At 34.5% G+C, this 21,990-nt stretch overlaps 1 protein-coding gene across 1 annotated transcript; it reads left to right on the forward strand.

Moving 5' to 3' along the window:
- The first annotated feature begins 8 nt into the window (after window positions 1-8).
- Window positions 9-13,282, forward strand: LOC115454473 (netrin receptor UNC5C-like). Its single transcript, XM_037443320.1, has 13 exons — window positions 9-933; window positions 1,349-1,716; window positions 2,125-2,335; window positions 3,777-3,976; window positions 4,461-4,539; window positions 5,009-5,185; window positions 5,597-5,653; window positions 5,975-6,136; window positions 6,310-6,441; window positions 6,881-7,049; window positions 7,746-7,852; window positions 9,850-10,101; window positions 11,539-13,282. The coding sequence occupies exons 1-13, from the start codon at window positions 852-854 to the stop codon at window positions 12,684-12,686; spliced, it is 3,144 nt and encodes a 1,047-aa protein (XP_037299217.1). The 5' UTR covers window positions 9-851; the 3' UTR covers window positions 12,687-13,282.
- The last annotated feature ends 8,708 nt before the right edge of the window (window positions 13,283-21,990 follow it).

Genomic DNA, 21,990 nt, shown 5'->3' on the forward strand with positions numbered 1-21,990 from the left:
TATTAATTGATATAGTTTTTATAAAATAATGTTTTTTCTTCCGTTTCTACACATGACAACGTCGATTTTAGATAATTAATATGCTATAATTTTTATCATCAGAAAATCTATAATATTATAACTTTCTGGGTACACCTAAAATTATAAATTATATATTGTTTTTTATAAAAGTAATACATTCATTATAATGTCTGTATTCTATTTAAAAATGATCCAATAATAATAAAATCTGAGTTTCATAGTATTGGAATAACATCTAAATTTTATTATCAACTAGTAATTATTAAATCGGCGAAATCAGTTCAAAAGAACAAGCATTTAAGATATTTCTCTAATCAAAAAACTGTCGCTGAAAGTACAATACTTAAAAGTTTAGGACATGCGCAGCGTTGACCTCTGAGGGGTTGGAAACTTTGTTCATCCCTTATAATAGCAGTCGAACTACGAACGCCGCGACGTCAGCACCTACCCGACGTGGGGGTAAAATACAAAACTTTTACGACATTCTTTACGAAAACCGGAGTGTAAGTTCAAAAATCTGAATTACGCAATTCAATTTATGACTTCTCGTACGTTTAATGATTAAAGTAATTAATAATTATTACTTTACAAGACTTTTTAAATCATGCAATAATTAAATAGTGGACGCTTTAGTGAAGTTTTGAATATCAAGGACTATCAATGGAATGATTTAGTGATAATATTCTTGTGTATTACAAAACTTATTCATATTCTATTTTGAGCAAAATATGTAGTTGTAGACACTTAAGTCAAAATCAAAACAGTTATGGAAAATGATTGCGAGGAAGCAGTTGTTATTTTAAATATTTTGCTAAACGATAAGTTTATAAATGGAAGTGAATATTTGGATTTGCGTTTACGTAATACACGTACAGCTAGTGTTAATTGTAAAAGGACAAAACACCGGCAAGAGTAAGTATTATAGTTTTTAATTACCATTGTTGTTATATGTGTAGATATTTTTTATATTGTTCTGAATAGCTTCTTACTAAGTTTTATTATCAAAATAACCTTCTAATTCAATATTCGTATAATTTATTACTCTTCCTCATTATTATTAGTCTCTGCTAAACAATTCTTCGACTTTTAAAGAAGTTTTCATATAAACAATTTATTTACTCACGTGCGTTTATAACAAAACAGTTGATAATTGTACTCATTGATATTGTTTAACATAATTCATTATTTATTAATCATATATAAACTACCTACATAGATAATTTTCTTTAATATATTGAGTTTTAACTAATATTTACTCCTCATTTCAATTTTATATTCAAATCTGTTAAATCAAAATACATGAGTGCATTCATATCGTTTTTTGTAGATATAAACCAAAGAAAAGATGTTTCATCACAAATCATCGACGATAATTACGCTATGTCATTAGCCAGTGATCAACAAACTAAAGATTATTACCTCCCACACGTATACACTCATAATGAGGAAGAAGATGATGATGACGATGACGAAAACACGTATCTAGACTACGATTATGACACAAAAGAATCCAATTACAAAGACTCGCCTGATTTAGCAACAGCACGAAGTAACGCGAACCAAGGGACAGATGATAAAATACCATTGCACACAACTAAGGACAATCTGCCAATTTTTCTTTTGGAACCGGAGAACACTTATGTCGTTAAAAATAAGCCGGCCACTTTGAAATGTCGCGCGGCTAATGCTTTAGAAGTAAGTTGATTGCGAGTCGTATTGCGAGTCTTATGAATTATAACGGAATATATTCTTTCAAGTATTTTTGTGAAAGTTCGTTGACTTAGTTAAACTACAAACATCTTTAATTATTATGTTTAATTATTATAACCTAACGAATTATGTTTTAATATATTTAGTAATTTATTCCAAGATTATTTACAAATGTACAACACAGTATATAAAATTTATTAATATAAAAGTAACCATTTTGCCAATATTTAAAGGTCTTAAATTGTCTTAACTACTAATTATTGTTAAATACCTTCTTACCTAAAGAGCTTGAGATACAAAACACAGATAAATCTACAACGTATGTTAAAATTTTAATGAAGTCGATATCATGAAATCTCTCACTTCATTACTTACATTTAATTTTATTTGAAGGTGTTCTTTAAATGCAACGGTGTTAAAACAAAAGCGGTTAATTTCGAATTTGTTGATCCGCAAACCGGAGTGAGGATCATAGAGGGCGAACACAAAGTGACCAGAGAGAATGTTGAAGAATACTTTGGTAATGATAAGTTCCAATGCTCTTGTTTCGCTTGGACTAGTCGGGGACAGATACGGAGTCAACCTGCTGCTATTGAAATTGCTTGTGAGTATCCATGTTTTTTTATAGTTCTCCAATTTGAATTTTTATTTCATTTTACACACAAAACAGCTTAGAATCATAATACATACTTAATGCTAATTAATAAAGTTAACTAGTTTTCAATCCCTAAAAGGTAAAATGTCAACTTTATTAAAAAAAAATTACAATAATTATTGTATTGCATAATTTGGTTTATATCTTATACATTAGGCTGTAAACTTATTCGTTTACAAACATTTGGCATGTTAATAAGTTATATAATTACTTACATATAAATAAATTAAACATTTAACCAAAATTAGGTATGTCATCGTTACTATATTCAGCAATGCTTTCTAATAAGTTTAAAGTAGATACTTGCGACAGTAAATTTGTGACGTAAAAGAACTCTAGAATAATGCAATTTTTGCAAAGTGGCGGTGAAATTTTAAAAACTGATTTACAACCCAAACTCGTCGGTGTAAAGTACCTATCTTTAGCATTTTCCTTCAGACATCCGAAAGCTTTTATCAGTGGCTCGTAAATTACAAGCAGTCAAGTTTGCTACGGTTCGCTGACTACGCGCGGAGTTTATTCCGTCATATTATAGTGAATGTCTTTATTACATTATTGATAAGGTCGTTAATTCATACTATTATAATAGATTATACAAATACTTAATTAAATTACGACTAATTTTTATCCGTCGAAAATATCAAATTCAGTTGGGTTTATTTTAATTCATTGACTTTTCTTTTGACAGATTGGATATATTTTTAAATGATATTATATTTTTTATAGTATATCAATAGTAGGTAGTGATTTTTATTCCTTTACATTTGTGCGAGTAAACACTTGAACCGAAACCACTTTTGTTTTAAATATCGGTAGCTGTTGAGAATAATTAGTAAAGGTGGAACTATAAGAGCCCTAGATGTTATTTTTGATCACAGAATCAAAAGAATTATAACTGTGTTGCAGTCTTGTATGAGAAATATGCTAAAGAAGTTAAATAACAGTACAATATTGTGTATCACCAACATATAAATGGTCATTTTGACATTTCGTTAATAAATGAAACCATATAATTGCATTCTTAAAACAATAATATAATAAAATCAATAATATAATAATCTTAATAAAAAATAATTTTAGTTTTACATGCTTGGAAGGCCACTATTATACGACGAAAATTCCTCGGAACGGTAACATCATACTTTCAGACAGAAATACACAAAAAAACATATTCGCACTAAACCACAAAATGATAAAAAAGTAATACCGAGGTTTTTGGTGAAAATATTCGTTATTCATCGATGATTTTTAGCACAATGTTAGCAGTGGTAAAAACAAATATATGGTTTTATTTGATAACGCAATGTTAAAACGACCCTCTTATTATTTTATCTCTTAATTATTCAACATCACCACATCATAATGGCTGAGTAATAACTATCTTGTGCAGATATAAAGAAGTTGTTCTCTGTGGCACCCCAGTCACAACTGGTAAAACAGTACACCCCAGTAACATTTCGCTGCGAACCGCCACCAGCCGCACCTTTCGCCCAACTCTATTGGCTTAAGAATGGAGCGCCCGTCGTGGTCGATGACAATGTACAGATTACCAAAGAGGGGGATTTGGTCATCAAACAAGCATCGTTACTGGCAAGTAGAATTTATTTCATTGACGTTTAAAAAAAGAAAACTCAATATTTCTTATTATTAGTTTGCTGGACAGTTGCAATGTCATTAAAAAAAAATTCGACTATTCTTTTTTCAAATTATAAAGTTTCACTTTCTGTACAGATTTTAAAAATTACAATATTTACTGGAATCTACATACGTATATTTTGCTTTGTTTATTTATTAATTATAGGCATATAATTTAATATGACCTTTATATTCTTCATGCTGTAACAATAGTATTGTAGTTAAAATTTTAAAGTATATAACGTATGAAATGAAAACACCGGCCGGTATAACGCAACATTTAATTTCCTTACAATAGTTTATGACAATAAAACCGCCACCGAACTAGAAGCGGATAACTCTTATAAATGAACACTTCAACAAACTTTCCACTAAACATTTCGCATTCATAGAACGGACAAGCGGACGCGTGAGAATTTCATTGTGAAACAATTTTCAGGATATGGCGAACTACACATGTGTCGCTGAAAATTTAGCAGGAAAAAGGCTGTCTGAACCGGCGCTGCTAACAGTTTTCGGTATGTGCAAATGGAAAAATCTTTCATGCATTGCAAATGTATGTAAGAAATGAATATTTTGCATTGCATCATATTCAAAAATGATTGTAAAAGCCGAAATTAAATTTGTGACATCTAATTATAAGACATCACGTACTTAGTCTATAAAACAGCGTTGTGTTGTGGTTTGCACTACATCACAACATTATACTGAGTGGTCACAGCCGCGATCAGCCATTTTTAATTTTTATTAATAATTTTAATTAGGTACATTGTGTTTGTTTATATTACGACTGTGACTAATAAATCGTTTTTCTTTCTTTCTTCCTTTCTATTAAATTATTGAAATATTATAATTGTCCAACTTTTCACTTCTCAGTAAATTATATTAATCAGTGTGTCGACTACTCATTATTTAATCCTTCTATCTTCATCAGACAATGAGAGATTTAATTAACTAGCAAAACATTAACGGATCATGACTGTTCAGTAAATGGAGGTTGGAGCACGTGGTCTGCTTGGACGGAATGTTGTTCAAGAAGAGAAGGACGAACTGGGAGAAAAAGGGAAAGGACTTGTACAGCGCCTCGACCTCTCAACGGAGGACAGCCTTGTGTGGGCACTAATGTACAGAAGACGCAAGACTGCGACATGGATTGTGATATAGGTACGTCATAATTAGACCTACTAGTGCCAAAATATACGAAACTACCAATTATACAAAAATAAGTCGATTAACCAATTAATAAAACCATTATAATTCGCACCCTTAGAACTTAAGTGACCTAACTCAAATGTTATATATTTCCTGATTTTGTTAAAAAACGACCTCCATGCTCTTTTACCCTATGATAAGAAAAAGACAAAATTATAGAAACAGATTCTTACTTTCGACGACCGCCCAATTCATTGCCTTCTATATTGTTTTCAAATATTTTTTATTTGTTTCCCACAAATCGTATTTTTTGAGTTCTAAGGGTGCGATATATTTAATCCGTGTAAGGAAATAAAGTTTTATTTTACGTTTTGTGTTTTTTTAATTACATTAATATCACCCGATTCTTTGAATCCTTTGCAGATTTGTACGTAGACGGTATTGACGAGCTCGCTGACGAATCCTCGGATATTTTATTAGGTAACTTTTCTTGAATACCATTTGAATATTAAATATCCATTTATACATATAACTTTAAAATTATAATGACTTCCACGTGCGGTAATGTTACTGCAAGCGCGGTACGTCAACGGTTTGCGATCTCCGGTTCAAATCCTGGGTCTAGTTAAATGATATTGGATTTTTGTATTCAGTATCAACCCGGAATCTGGAATTTGTGATATGGCGACAGGCTCGCCTGTATCACATCACGGGGATAAACGCACATGGGGAGGTGCCCTGGTTGCACCACCGCTTACCCCTTCGGGGATATGTGTTTGTATTGATTTGTTTTCGGATTAGGTCGTTGGTCGCAATGGTCAGAGTGGTCGAGGTGTGATTCAAATTGTCTTCAAGAGAGAAGGAGACGTTGTTTAACCAGCACCGCGTGCCTCGGCAAGGATTATCAGATGGCACAATGCCCTATGTGCGTAAGGACTTCTAAATCTGAAATAATTAACGATGGTAAGTGGAGACCTTATTTACAATTATTTAAACACTATTATGGCTTACAGCATCGCCTATCTGAAAAACATCTACGGGTTGAAACCAGCTTATGGCGAATAACATTATTTGTTAACGACTTGATTAATATGTTTAGAGATATTGATTCTACAAAATATTTATATCTGTTGCAGGTTCAAATTATTGGCCTCTATTCACTGCCTTGTCAATTGCTTTCCTTATATTTATTGTTGTTATTGTATTGGGAATCAAATATATGAAAATTAAGATGACGGAAAATTCGCCATATGTTAAACCTCCTTCCGGTGAGTCTGTAATCTACATATGATAGATATTACTTGAGTTATTGAGTTTAAGTATAGCGAATTAATGTTAATGTGTAGGGAAATTAATAATAAAAGACATTTTTTTCGTTTGCTTTACATGTAGGTAAGTATGTCTTCAAAAAAAGGTGAAAAAATAATAAAAATCAAATCGCCTCAAAACTTTTTGCCTTTATCAATAATCGTTTTTTCTTACATAAAATAATCTTCAAAAGGTTAACTTTATATAAGATTAATAAAAGTATTCCATTGCATGTAATATGTAGAAGCGTTTTGAAATTCCAAAAATGTTCAGCAGCTTTTATGGCTGATTGTATCTAATTGCTGAAACAATTAATCCAGGAACGTGTGAAGCTAAAATATTTTCCTACAACTACGCTTTTGTTTTCATCAAATTCAAAACCATCGTCTAACAAACCAGGTTCTAACTACTTCGGAAGCGTCATAAAGAGGACGTTAACCAACCAGCCGGATCTGACGATACACGAGGAGTTTCAGACGGTGGACTCGCGACGCACACACAGACACACAAGCACGTCAACTAACACGCGACACGAACATTTATACGAAGTACCGCAACTAGCTAACAGGTGAGAACTACGTTTAATTAATTTAATGGGAACAAGACGTGGTAAAGGATATACAAGTTTTGGAACTAACGAGTTTCGGGAGTGTTTTAATGTTAAGTGTTACAATTTGAAGCTATGAGACAATTTTACAGACTAGAATTTGTATTTAACTTACTTTGTGTTTCGAATTCATTCTTTATTAATTCTTTATGTTGCCTAATAGCCTACAATATATTTATTACATGTAAATTAGCTTATATAGACTACAAATAGCTTACCTATAATAATCGGCCCAAATATTTATTATCAGTAAAGTTTCTAAATAAAAATCCTCATTAATTTTGGTATAATAATTGATAAATATATAAAAAGGCCCGAATATTGGATTTTAGAAAATGAGATAGAATCGGATCTTTTTTTTGTTATACGTACACACAAAGTGGCCCCACTGCACCTGATGGTAAGCGGAGTGTGGTCCTATAGAATATCGACTGACGAGAAATGATTAACCGTCGACAATCAACATAATTATGCCGGCCTGTTGAAATATACACAGGGTGACTATGGAACACGACACACTTACGTGGGCCACTATGTCGGATTTTAAAACCTTGTGTATGATCACTATCCGAGCGGATATTGAATATATCCTACCACCAGCAAAATTACGATAATTATTGATTTTAAACACGTGTTTATAAAGAATTTTTGTTATAGCTATATATCGCCGATAGATCACGAGGTAAGAGACCGTTCGGAGAGGAACACCGCTTGCAAGGAAGCCGCCGAGTCAGACCGCTCTGACTCAAGCTGCTTTTTGAGCTGTGAGTTGCACTTTTCGCTGCTTATATTTTTATACCTTGATATAGCACCTGATTTATGAATAATGTTTTATATTTTGTACAAAGCATGGTTCATTTTTCTATGATGCTTTTTTGCCCAATTTAATGTCACCAGTAGTTTTTAATTAAGGCACCGCGTGAACTCTTTGTCGAGATACTCTCCACTACTATGAAGCCGGCAATTGTTTTACTTTTTTAAGCAACCATCAATTTTATGGTGGAGCATTTCTCTCATGACACCTAATTGCATCCTCATTCCTAACTACGTATAATCTCATTAAGTAATATATTGAAATAATTATATAATTTAAAGTTGTATTAGTCTATAAATAAAATAAGACTGCCTTGGTGGCGTAGTTGAACTGCGTGCGCGGTACGGCGGCGCTTTGAGGTCTTGCATTCGAATCCTGGGTCGGGCAAAGTAATATTTGTTTTTTTCTGCTCGGGACGGAACACACTTAGCAAAAGTGGGTGTCCTGGTTGCGCCTCTGCATGCCCCTAGGGGGATAAATGCGTGATGTGTGTATTTTGTTTAAACAATAAAAACAAATATGCGCATTCTAGTCTTTAGTTGCATGCCTCATTGTTTGAGTAATTTATTACTATACACGACTGCTACTAACTTATAATCATATTTTTTATTAAACTAAAGATCATGGATCAATGGCACTGTTCTATTTATGTATTGAGAAAGATTTCTTTTAGATATTTTTGTTAAGATGTTATAAAAAATGATTTTTTTTCACATATTTTTTACGCTAAACGCAGTTGGCCTTTTATCGTGAATAGTTTTTATCCAATTACACAAAAACCCTGCAACCCTGCCAAAAATCTAACTTAGCGCTTTTATTCCATGTCCCTAATTCAACGCCTTCACTCCATGTTTCCATAACTCCAGGGATGGCGAACAAATATAACAGCTTCCAGTGGTGGCAAGTGACAAAACCATGCGAAACAAAAATATAATGGGGACCCAAAAAGATCGCCAGAAAAGAGGCGTCCTAATTATTAAAGCACACCTTCGATGGCACGTCACAGGCATATTATTATTTTCATAATAATGGCCCGCCAAAAAAAGTTTACCATCCCTGTTCTACTATATCCGACAAAAACCGATACACGACGAGATGTCGTACAACCTCCGATTGTTGTTAGATGTATACCGTCGTCTCAATTACTTTCATAAAAATGGCCCGGCAAAAAAGGTTCGCCATCCCTGTTCTATCCGACAAAATCGGTACACGACAAGATGTCGTACAACCTCCGATTGTTGTTAGATGTATACCATCGACTCAATTACTTTCATAAAAATTGCCCGCCAAAAAAAGTTCGCCATCCCTGTTCTACTATATCCGACAAAAACCGATACACGACGAGATGTCGTACAACCTCCGATTGTTGTTAGATGTATACCGTCGTCTCAATTACTTTCATAAAAATGGCCCGGCAAAAAAGGTTCGCCATCCCTGTTCTATCCGACAAAAATCGGTACACGACAAGATGTCGTACAACCTCCGATTGTTGTTAGATGTATACCATCGACTCAATTACTTTCATAAAAATTGCCCGCCAAAAAAAGTTCGCCATCCCTGTTCTACTATATCCGACAAAACCGATACACGACGAGATGTCGTACAACCTCCGATTGTTGTTAGATGTATACCGTCGTCTCAATTACTTTCATAAAAATGGCCCGGCAAAAAAGGTTCGTCATCCCTGTTCTATCCGACAAAAATCGAAACACAACGAGATGTCGTACAACCTCCGCTTGTTAAGTATTAGATGTATACTGTGGTGTCAATTATTTTTATAAAAATGGTCCGCCAAAAAAGGTTCGCCATCCCTGTTCTACTATATTAGACATGAATCGGTACACGACGAGATGTCATACAAGCCCTGTTTGTTATTAGATGTGTGTACATCTGTGCAGAGGATATCGTCTGCCTCAACTACATTCACAATAAAATCAATTCTTCCAGCCGGCTCGTCATACAACGAGAGCGTAGAAATGTCGCCGTCATTAAAAAACAACGCATCAACTGACTCTAAATATCTGAGCTCGCATTTTGAAACTACGAAATCTAAAATGGTGACTAGTGATGGAGAATGGTTCAGTCTGGATAAATGTGGTGTTAGTTTATATGTTCCTGATGGCGTGGTGGACAAGGGGGATGAGCTGTTCTCTCTGGAAGTCGTTGATGAGGAGTGGCACAGACCGATGTTACAAGAAGGTGAATATATTTCATTATTTTTATATTTGAAAAAACTGAAGGTTTAATTTTTGCTTTTTGGTGTTATTAAAAATCAGTATACGTTGATGTTGCAGTTGACGACATTATTTTAAGGGTTTTCTGGTGTATCTCCGAAGTAAAAGGTCCAACAACAATGAAATTTGACTATACGGGAAGCACACGCTTTCAAATAAAAAAAGAATCATCAAAATCGGTTTACCCAGTGAAAAGTTCTGAGGTAAAAAATACAGTCGAATTCAGAACCTCCTTTTGTTGAAGTTGGTTAAAAAAATAATCTATTACGAAGCCAATTTTTGGTTATTATTTTTAATATTTTAAAAGTTATAGGTATTTTCTAATTAAATGATGTTTGCTTGTGTCAAATTCAATAATTCTTAAGTAGGTACAACATAAATAAAGAAACAAAAGGAAGTACTCATTTAATTGCGTTCCAACGATTAAATTAATCTACAACCCACTTATTGCAAGAATTGAAAAAGAAGTAATATCTGTTACAATATCTTTTTAGAAGACCAAAGCCACCCTTAATCCGTTGTTAATAGCTTCCGCGACCTTTCTCCGACCTAAATTGGCGGTAGAAAATAACGCTATAGTGGAATCCCTAAATATATGACAATGTTGTAGGTTAGTCATTTGATTTTATGCCTTATCGGTAAAGAATAGAGCAGATAATAGATCAGAAGATAGAAGACACCTGTAGAGACGCCGAAGCAAGCAAGAAAATTCTATTTAATATTAACCCGTGTCCATTGTAAGGCAGTGTCTGCACCGAAATAGGATTAACCGTGCTGTGACCTAAATCTCAAATGTCAGACGATTTAGTTTTAGCTAGAGAAGCCGGACCAAGACAAAATAGAATACAAGTGAACTAAATTTGGTTATATTCTTTCTAAATGTTGGGAAAGTAACTTAAAGTGTATTATGGGATTAAAGTTATTAATTCTTTGTAATATCGGCAATTATTGGACTTTTGACATCGGTGTGGTGGTCAAAAAAAATAATTAAGAGTACCCTATATGCATACTATAATATAGATCGGATATACTTAGCCTGCGGCTGAACGGGCTTTTTCATACGACACATTAAAGGTTTGCAAGTGGCCCACGTGACTAAAAATTTCACTAAAACTAAAGAAACTTATCCCATGACCACCTAATCTGTTTACTAACTCCATAACAATGAAATCATTCTATTAAATATGAATACTTTAAAGTAAATAAATAATTAAATTTTAACTTCGTTTTAAGATCTTAAATAGGTCAATGAGTTTACGTTGCGGCCCGCGGCACCATAACTAAGACATTTTGTGACCCGTATAAGAAATAGTTGAATACAAATGATCTACTTAAACGGATAGATCCAATTCTGGAAACTTAACATAAATAGCTAATGTAGAACTAATATACTTTTTATCAGGCGAAACTCAACTAAGTCCAGTCGTGCGATGCGGACCGAAGAATTTCCACTTTCGCAAGGGCGTCGTGATAACTTTGCCACACTTCGCGTCACTAAAGAACACCAGCTGGTTGCTCTCCGTTCTTCAAAAGCCGGAGGAAATCAACCCATCGGAATGGCGCAAAGTCCTTACTTTAGGCCAAGAGACGCCCGGCACGCCGATCTTCGCCCAAGTAGACCCCAACAAAGTTTACATCGTGTGCGAATTTCTAAGCGACTTCGTTTTAGTCGGTCGAAGTTTTACCGGCTTAGATGCTAAGCTTCTAAAACTGGCTTTATTCGTGTCCAAGATGGACGATAGTTTTTATAGTTTTCGAACTCATGTGTTCGCGGACACTCCCTATGCTTACAACGAGTGTTTGGACGCCGAGAAAAAATCGGGAGGTTCGTTGCTCTGTGATCCTAAAACTTTATATTTTCAGGAGAATTGTTCCGATTTGTGTATAAACGTAAGGGACGTAGGTGTAGGTTGGAAAATTCATTCAGGCGGAAAATATCAAGAGATATCCTATTCACAAATCTGGAACATGACGGTCAAATCCTTGTCCTGTGTATTCATCCTTCACCAAACAGATTCAATAAACTGTTTGGAACTAAACGTTTCCATATACCAGAAACAGAAACAGTCCAATTCAGTCAATTTCAATTTGAAAACGAACGATTTGAACACGAACTGCAAACGGCACAGTTATTCGACCGTCGACACAGTGGTGAACGTTATCGAGAACCCGTTCAATTACTCATCGCTCACTAAAAAATCTGGCAGATACGACTTTGTTTACAAGCACAACACATTTAAAAGTAATTTTAGCGTTGACAATAATTATCGAACTAACGTACTGACCAATTCTGATAGAGTTATACTGTGCAAGCTGCTAGACTGTCAGACTTCGAAAGGGAACGACTGGCGTTTGTTAGCGGAGAAGTTAAGGATAACTTCGTACTACTATTACTTTTCGAATACGTGTTCGCCAACGGAGAATATTCTCAATTTGTGGTTATGCAGGAACAACGATGCAAATATGTTGGTTAATCTGTCGAGAGTGTTCAGGGAGATGGGCAGGGTTGATTGCGCCACGGTCGTTGAGAGACGCTGTTTCCCCAATTGAATTCTATTGTTGCGGTGTGTGTAACTGTACAAACTCGACGAAATGGGGAGTAAATTGAATGCGTTTTAGATTTTGTGATAATGTATTGCGTGAATCTATGGGATTCAAACAGCGTGTAGACGTCGCGTAACGGTTTTGATTTTTAACTGAATTGTGTTTTGATATGATTCTTTTATTAGCATTAAGTTATTCTGTCTTTTGGGTTTGTTTTCATATTTATGTTTTTTTTAGGATTGCGAAATGCATACCCTACTATGACAATAAGTAATTCTTTGGCCTTAAGTCTATGCATGCTGTTTGAATTTACAATGTTTTATTTGATTTGTATGTAAACTGTTCTACTGTAATAATATTCAAATCTGTGGCAACTTTTGTCAGCGATCACATTATGTAAGACACCAATAGCATTTAGTCTTAACACTTTTTATATTTTTTCTTATTCACTGGTCTTAGTTTTAAAGTGTTTTGCTTTACTTTAACTTATTTTAATATAATTACGGTAAGATCTCGTTCTTTATAAGTTAGTAAAAAAACACTGTAACTCTAAATAATGTAAAATGTTACCAAATGTTCGAAAATAAAAAATTAACAATTATTAGAAAGGCTTTTATGAATATTTTACTAAAGAATATGTTTAAAAAACATTATTAGATGTATATAATGAAAAAATAGACAATGTATTGTATTGTTTAAGAAAAAATGATGTAGTGATTTTAAACTTTCGAATTAAAGTATATAAGCATTTTGAAAATTGTATTTATTTCGTAGTTTCCACAGAAACCTCAAGAGTACAACAATGAGTTATTCATCCATTTGATGCATAATATAATTTAAGGCACAACAATTGACCTATTAAAAAAATAACAAAAATATTGCTTGAATGTTGAAGCAGGCTGAATTCTAATAAAAGAAAATCAAATTCGAAAAAAGAACACTTATAAGAGCATTACAATAGAAAACAAAACTTATTAAAAAATCAACACACACCTTTACGACTCACTATAAATTCGGTAAGCAGTTAGAACCGGAATAAATGTAAAATTCAAGTGAAAATATCATCACTAAATAATTTCACTCGCTACACGGATCATATATTCCACGTCCGTTGACCCAAATTCTAGGTATTCAAGTATTAAAGCTAAGGTTGCGCTGCGTCTCCGACGATTGCATTGTTTAATAATTGAGACCACGTTCCGACACGGTGCTTCGGATCGGGCCGGTGCGAGTGATAAGCGGTTTGGATTATTTTTGTTTAATGCTTGAAAAAAATTTAATAGTTAATTGGTTTGGGAAATATCGAGAATTTAAGAATTAGATTGCTGGTTTTGAAATAGTGAGATTGAAGTGTAGTGGCTAGTGGTAAAGTAGGTATGTTTTGGATTCTTTCGATGTTAAAGACTCTTAGATATAATTAAAATAATAGTCACAATATCTTAAGTAAAAAAAAAAAATAATAGTACATGACAAAATAAATCAAACACAAATTAGGTTCTTTTCAACACTCCGCAATTTTACGATAACATTATTCAATATATTGATATAGGCAGATTAGTTGCTACGTAAGTTCAATTCCTCTATTTTCACTTACTACTTAACTCGCTACAGCGCGTTCCTTGTACCACACATCACAGTTTCACGAGTTTCCATTCGGCTTGTATTAAAGAAAGCCCTTCATAAAGATGGAGGTGTTATGTTGTTTCTAAATGTTCTACCTGCCGACTCGCGATGACTACCTACGTACCTACCTACACACACCATAACCTACCAACTTCATATTATATATTTAGGTATAGAATTATGGGTTTTCTTTTAAAATATTTTGTGCCATTTTTAACTGATTAAATTTAAGATTTAAATAGCTACGGATTAATAATAGTATCAGCCCTGAATTGTAAATTGTCCCACTGCTGGGCAGAGGCATCCCCTACTACAGAGAGCCTTAGTCCACCACGCTAGCCCAGTGCCGGATTATTAGACTTCACACACCCTCAAATTCCTATAGACAACTTCTCAGGTATGCAGGTTTCCTCACGATGTTACTCTTCATCGTTAAATCAAGCAATAATTCGCAACGAATACACTCATAGCTTAAGAATAGTCAGAGGTGTGTGCCCTTGGGATTCGAACCTAAAATTCGTCTCGGTAGTACGCTCCATGCTCAACTAGGCCATCGCCGCTTTTCTGTTTTTTATAAGTTGTTTTTAATTGGTTTTCAATAATTTCATTGTTATTAAGCGGTCTGAATGTATGCAGGCCGCGTTTTAGTTGATATTCTTTTTTTATAGATCAAAAAAACACTCGTACATTTATCTCATATTTCGAAAGATATGGAATTTCATACAAGCCTCATTATATCTACAAGGTCCGGTCTGGAACTACATAAAGTGACCTCTGCGACCCTTATCAGTTTATCCGTTCATTTAGCAAGGGATGACCTTCCCTTTATCTTCCGGTGGTCACTATTCGAGAAAGTTCTAGCCCCAACCGTCGATTTGAGAGCTATCTGCCATTTCAACTTACTAATGAGTTTTGGAGCTATAGACTTTATAGATCATTGACGTATATTCTATAGACACGAACGTCCATATAAACTATTTGTCCAAAATCTGAACTAAAATGGCAATCAAAACGTCAATGTCATAACATACTAGCTTTTGCTCGCGGCTCCGCCCGCGTTATAAAGTTTTTCAGGCTAAAGTTTTCCGTTATAAAAATAGTAGTTTCCCGGGAGTCTATGTTCTTCCCAGGGTCTCAAACTGTCTCCATACCAAATTTCATCTTAATACGTTAGGTAGTTTTTGAGTTTAACACGTTAAGGCAGACAGATTCAGCGGGGGACTTTTGATATATTATTTAGAACTTTTTAAGTGAAACAATCCCGTCATACATCATTGTTGCATAACTTTAACCGTTTACGCAGCGCAGGCAACGGAAGCTCTCAAAACTCATAATTTTCCCCGTTTTTGCAACATGTTTCATTACTGCTCCGCTCCTATTGGTTATAGCATGATGATATATAGCCTATAGCACTCCAGGAACAAAGGGCTATCCAACACAAAAAGATTTTTTCAGTTCAAACCAGTAGTTCCTGAGATTAGCCATTACTGCTCCGCTCCTATTGGTCATAGCGTGATGATATATAACTTATAGCGGTCCACAAATAAAGGGCTATCCAACACAAAACGAATTTTTCAGTTGAAACCGGTAGTTCCTGAGATTAGCCATTACTGCCCCGCTCCTATTGGGTATAGCGTGATGATATATAGCCTATAGCACTCCACGAACAAAGGGCTATCCAACGCAAAAAGAATTTTTCAGTTTGGACCGGTAGTTCCTGAGATTAGCCATTATTGCCCCGCTCCTATTGGGTATAGCGTGATGATATATAGCCTATAGCACTCCACGAACAAAGGGCTATCCAACGCAAAAAGAATTTTTCAGTTTGGACCGGTAGTTCCTGAGATTAGCCATTACTGCCCCGCTCCTATTGGGTATAGCGTGATGATATATAGCCTATAGCACTCCACGAACAAAGGGCTATCCAACGCAAAAAGAATTTTTCAGTTTGGACCGGTAGTTCCTGAGATTAGCCATTATTGCCCCGCTCCTATTGGGTATAGCGTGATGATATATAGCCTATAGCACTCCACGAACAAAGGGCTATCCAACGCAAAGTAAATTTTTCAGTTTGGACCGGTAGTTCCTGAGATTAGCCATTATTGCCCCGCTCCTATTGGGTATAGCGTGATGATATATAGCCTATAGCACTCCACGAACAAAGGGCTATCCAACGCAAAAAGAATTTTTCAGTTTGGACCGGTAGTTCCTGAGATTAGCGCGTTCAAACAAACAAACAAACAAACAAACAAACAAACAAACAAACTCTTCAGCTTTATATAATAGTATAGATTTATTCACTTGAACAACTAATAATTTTACTTATTTGACTAATATTTTTATTCTGATCCAGGTTTACACTTAGACTCAAGTTTTTATATCATGAGCGCCACTCCGTACACAACCACAAGCTGTCAATTTTGACTATACTAAAGTCAGTTTGAATGGATTGCAGTTCAATGCAGTTGACCACAGTAGTACATATATATCGATGCTATAGATAAATAAAATTTTGCAAGATATTTACTCTGTGCTTGACAATTATGAGTTCTTACATTTTTGGTATCAGGAATTCTTCTTCTATTTTTTTGTTTCACTCAAGCGTCTTAGTTTATTTCCACTGTAAGCTTTTGTAATACTTAATTGATAAATAAATAAATAAGTAAATACCACTTTGTTTATTTAGCTCTTGAAGACCGTAATTAAATTTACCTTCACCAATATCCCAATACGTTAGCAATTACTTATTTCATGAATAAAAAACGAGATTTAAAAATAGGTAACGCGGTTTTAATTTAGTCTGCAGCAGGCATGTGCTGTTAACTTGTTGCTCGAAATACAGAATAAATAAGTCGCAAAGAGCTGCCAATGTTTTGTTATCATACAATAACATGAAATTGACACTAATTAAACCAAATTGATTAGTTTAGCAATGAATAAAGAAAGAAGAGCTTTATAATTTGGGTATTAAAAAATATAACCGAGCTATTTTTTTAAATCAAAATAAACAAGAAAATATGTTTTATCAACTAACAAAAATATTTAAAATCGTGTACTAGAAAAGGTATTTAAAAAACGCTTCCGAGCTCCGCGGAACAGTCACAAGGGTCAGCCCTAATTGGAGGGCGCTTACTTGAAGCCCTCTTGCGACATCTTGTCAAGAATCTGGTAAAGAACCGGCACCTGTGGTTTTTACTTTTGGAATTTTTACTTTTATAACTTACAAGGGTTAAATAAGTGGGGGAGAACACTTACATAGTTATAAGATACAAATTAAATATTAACTTGTATTAAATGTTTCACATTTGACGAATGCGAATCTGGATAATGGAATTTGTGAGAAGGGAATCGATCATGTCATCCTCTAAATAAAATATGTTTTATGTTTAATAGAAGGATTACTAGTTTTATTGACAAATAAATGACATAATATGTTTTGACCTTTTAATTTCTTTCGTAGCACTAGTGGATTTTTATATAATCAGGTACAAATTCAGCACACCCTTATTGGGTCAAGCGGGATTTTTGTCATAAAAACAAATAAGTTTATTTGACCGAACACATTATAACTATTAAGTAGACGTGGTAGGTCCTGCTGCACGATGGAGCGACGACTTCTAAGAGGCGGCGGGTAGCGGATGGATGCGGGCTGCTCAAGACCTGGATGGTTCGGTCCACTTGGAGAGGCCTACGTTCAGCAGTGCACGGCGACAGGCTGAATGGTTGATTGACCGAACACGTTAATGTAAATACTTTGTGATGCTAATCCCATCCAACAAATTGGTATTAATTTTATTTATTTATAGATACAGACAACAGATAAAATTTTACATATATTTACATTCATAACAAACATGATACAAATCTAGCGCCCATTTACTACTATACACAACATTCAATTACACAGCTTCATAGATATAAAAAAACAGTACTTACATTAACTTTTAACACTAATACTAACAATAAACATTTTTATCCCCGCATCCCGTCACTGTACTGCAATGATAAAGTGGTTCTCATTCAGTTGTCCATCAAGTGGGTTTTATCACATGCACTTTACCATTCCACGTGTGTTCTATCATGTGTCAGGGAAACAAAACCCATTCCCGAACACTCAGCGAGCACGTTCATAACTTCCATTCACTCACTCGAAGCGGGTAACAATGGGATAACGAATGGCGCTTTTAGCACTACTTTCGTAGACTTATAATAAATTATGAGGAATTGATTTACAAGCTCATCAATGCGTTGACGTGGATAATGATGGCTGGATGCAAAAAAAGGGATTGTTTTAGTTTGTGTTTCTTGGAAATAAGATATATTTTTGCAGATTTTATGGAATGTTTGTTTTTAAATGATTTGGATTTAATGTTGGTTAAGAAACATTTTGAGAAAGGTCTGAACTACTATGGTAATTTCTATTTTTAACCGACATAAAAAAAGGATAGGTTGCTCATATTTTTTTTTATTTGTTATCAGAAGCCAGTCATTTATTAACCGATGATGCAGTATATACATGTCATGTTAAACTTTTTTTGGATTTTAGTGTTGGTTGATTTGATTAAAAAAGTAACTCAGTACTTATCATAGTGTTGAAATTACTAACGAAAGTCATTATGCTGCACGTTTATTGTATTGTTCAATCATTAATTTATGGACGAATAAACTTTATCTTTAATATTAAAATGTATAAAACACACAATCCTATAACAGATTTTGTATGTAACGTACGAACACACTCCCATGTCCACGCTGTACCTTAGGTGGATCGTTATGCAAATCTAACCCTTAACTTTGTGCACTCCGTTCGGATTAATCGCTCGAATTTCCTCAAAGTTTCCTCAAGAAACTTGCAGAATGGAAGGGTGAATAAATTTAAAAACCTCTTAATGCGTAGTGGGTGAAAGTTTGTTTACTTCGGAACTGGTTTTTTTCCTCCAATCTATGTGAGTGCTTGATATTTGACGATATTTTCGCTATTAACTTTGCAAACTCCATCTACGGGTTAAGTCGTATTTTATTATTTATGTTTAGTAAGATTGCTTGAGGATTGGTTTATCGGGGCTTATGAAGCCTCTACTTTACTGATTTTATGATGCCGACCTCCTTTATCGATGTTGCATGGAATAAATGTTTTAAGCAGGTCAATGTGTTTAATATATATGCTTAGTTAGCCCTTTTAAGAAAGGGATTGTCATTTGCGGTTTAATCTAGCATTAAGGATCTGTTTCACAATCTAAAAGCTAACCATCGAATATAATATAAGGCGACCAAATACAAAAGCTAGCTCCTAAATATGAACGTGTGAACAAAATAGAACATTCATCATTACCTGTCTTATATGCTAAATAGCAGATAACGTTTTCTTTAACATTGTGAAAGACAGACACACAGATAGACTAAACAGTAGAATAAACAAAACCAGAGCTGGGTCTACGTATTTTTAGATAATAAAAACAAAAGTATACTATTGCTGTAACGCCAAATAAAGTTACTAAAAATATTCATGGCTACAAAGTATTTCTAATTATTTTAAAGTGATGTTCACTAGAATTTAGTATTGAAAGTTTTAATGTTACGCATCTTAGTGATATATTTCATTAGTTCCACGACAGTTCTAGCTATCAGCGAAAACAATTTGAGTATATTTTCTGAAGCAATGACAACGAGAACGTAATAACCGTATTTATATGAACTTTATTTTTACTATTTTGACGACAATTTTTAAGCGAAATTATTCTGCTATTGATGTTATTAAATCATTAATAATGTTCTATTTTTTAATTATATTAAAAAATAATTTAACTCATTATTGCTTTGTTATTTTATTAGAGAAAATACCCAATTTATTTCTGTTTAGCGGTAAATAAATCAATTTGAATAATAATAATTATTCTAATTGATAATTATTGTGGTCACTTCCTATTATTCAAATTAATCCACATTAATTTAATTATTTGTTGTATTCATGTACAAATCGATTATTATGATTTCTGTGGAACATATTTTAACTTTTCCCCTTTCAAAGATTTCAGTTGAACAAGTTTTGTCTTTTCCCGTTTCAAAGGTAGGTAGAAGTATAAAACCCATTTCTATTTTTTTTAAGTTTTATATATTAAAAAACGAGTCCATTGACATTTTCCGGATTCCGGCGTATACTGAGCAGATAAACCTAATATTACTTTGCCCGATCTAGGAATCAAAGCCGAGACCTGGACGCGTAGTCGTTACGCGTACGCAATACAACAAACTCTGCATTTCCATTGATGCAGTCAATTGTTTATCTTGGATATATTTATATGTAACCTGTTAGAATTCACAGAAATAGCTCATGGATGTATTGAAATCAAGTGTTAAGATTAAATCTGTATAACATCGCATTAGTATTAACTGTTATGGTGTTATAATATATGTTTAAATAAATACATAATTAAAAAAAATATGAGTACGATATATTTATTTAAACTACTATTATATAAACGGCATGTCTACAATCATGCGACATTAGCATACGAAATCGACCTCTTTAATCTAGCAACAATCCCTATTAACAAATAACACGCTCAGCGGGCCGTGTCGCAGAAATGTTTCGTCAAAAATTGCGTACCGCGAACGTCACAAATTCACAACGCGCCCCCGGTTCCACGGAAGTGCACACGTGTGCTATCCTCTTTACAGTCTAATAATTACAGGGAGATGCTGGTACAAAGTGGCTTGTACCTTTTCGACATAAAACCTAAATATGAGTTAATTTTATTTACGCCATCGGATTAGGAAGCTGTAGAGGTAGTTGGCAGGGCACATAGCTCGCAGAACTGATAGTGGAAGGGACAAGAAGGTTCTGGAGTGGAGACCACGAACTGGGAAGCGCAGCCTCGGACGTCCACCCACGAGGTGGCCAGATGACCTCATAAAGATCGCAGGAGGTTGCTAGAAGCGGGCCGCTTCCAATAGATCGATCTGGAAATTTTTGTGGGAGGCCACCGTTCAGCAGTGGACATCCTGCGACTGATGAAGATGTGGATGATTCCAGGAGTGTATTTTAAAATAGTTATGTCAGAATTTGTAAAGAAAACACGTCGGTTAAACGTTATTCGTGCGTTGATTAAAAACAAACCCTTAAATCTCGAAGCGGGTCTTACTTAAACCTCAGACAGCACACATGTCAGTGAAGCCACACAACTTTAAAAATGTGTCAGATATTTACGAGTAACTTTAAAATTTCTGGCGTTATCCCAACCGCTTGTCTTGGAAAATTGTAAGAAGTAGACAACACAGAAAAGAACTAAAACTTCGAGCTATTTTTTAAATAGCGCCATTTAGCTGAACTTGTGTAGTAGTGGAAATGCTACAATCGAATAAATTAGTCTAAGTTCTAAAGAATTCGTTTTTACTACGCTACGTTTAGGTCAAAACAAGCCGTAGCTAAGATGCCTTTTACAATCAATGCTGGTAGTAGGATATAGTTCATATCCGCCCGGATAGCGACTGTACACAAGGTGTTAAATCCCGCCATAGTGGCCTACGTACGTATGTTGCGTTCCGGAATCAGCCTATGTCTATTAGGTTCCAAAAGGCCGCCATAATTGTGACGACTGCGGAGGGGTAATCATCTCTCATCAGTCGACATTCTATTGGACCTCACTCTACTTGCCATCAGGTACAGTAGGGTTACATTTGCGTGCAC

Source organism: Manduca sexta, chromosome 26 (genome assembly GCF_014839805.1).
Source record: "Manduca sexta isolate Smith_Timp_Sample1 chromosome 26, JHU_Msex_v1.0, whole genome shotgun sequence".
Classification (NCBI taxonomy): domain Eukaryota; kingdom Metazoa; phylum Arthropoda; class Insecta; order Lepidoptera; family Sphingidae; genus Manduca; species Manduca sexta.

Coding starts and splice junctions, on each gene's coding strand:
- LOC115454473 (XM_037443320.1), top strand. CDS start 852: ATGGAAGTGAATATTTGGATTTGCGTTTACGTAATACACGTACAGCTA. Junction 7,050..7,745: donor GTACCGCAACTAGCTAACAG/GTGAGAACTACG, acceptor TTTTTGTTATAG/CTATATATCGCCGATAGATC. Junction 10,102..11,538: donor CAGACCGATGTTACAAGAAG/GTGAATATATTT, acceptor ACTTTTTATCAG/GCGAAACTCAACTAAGTCCA.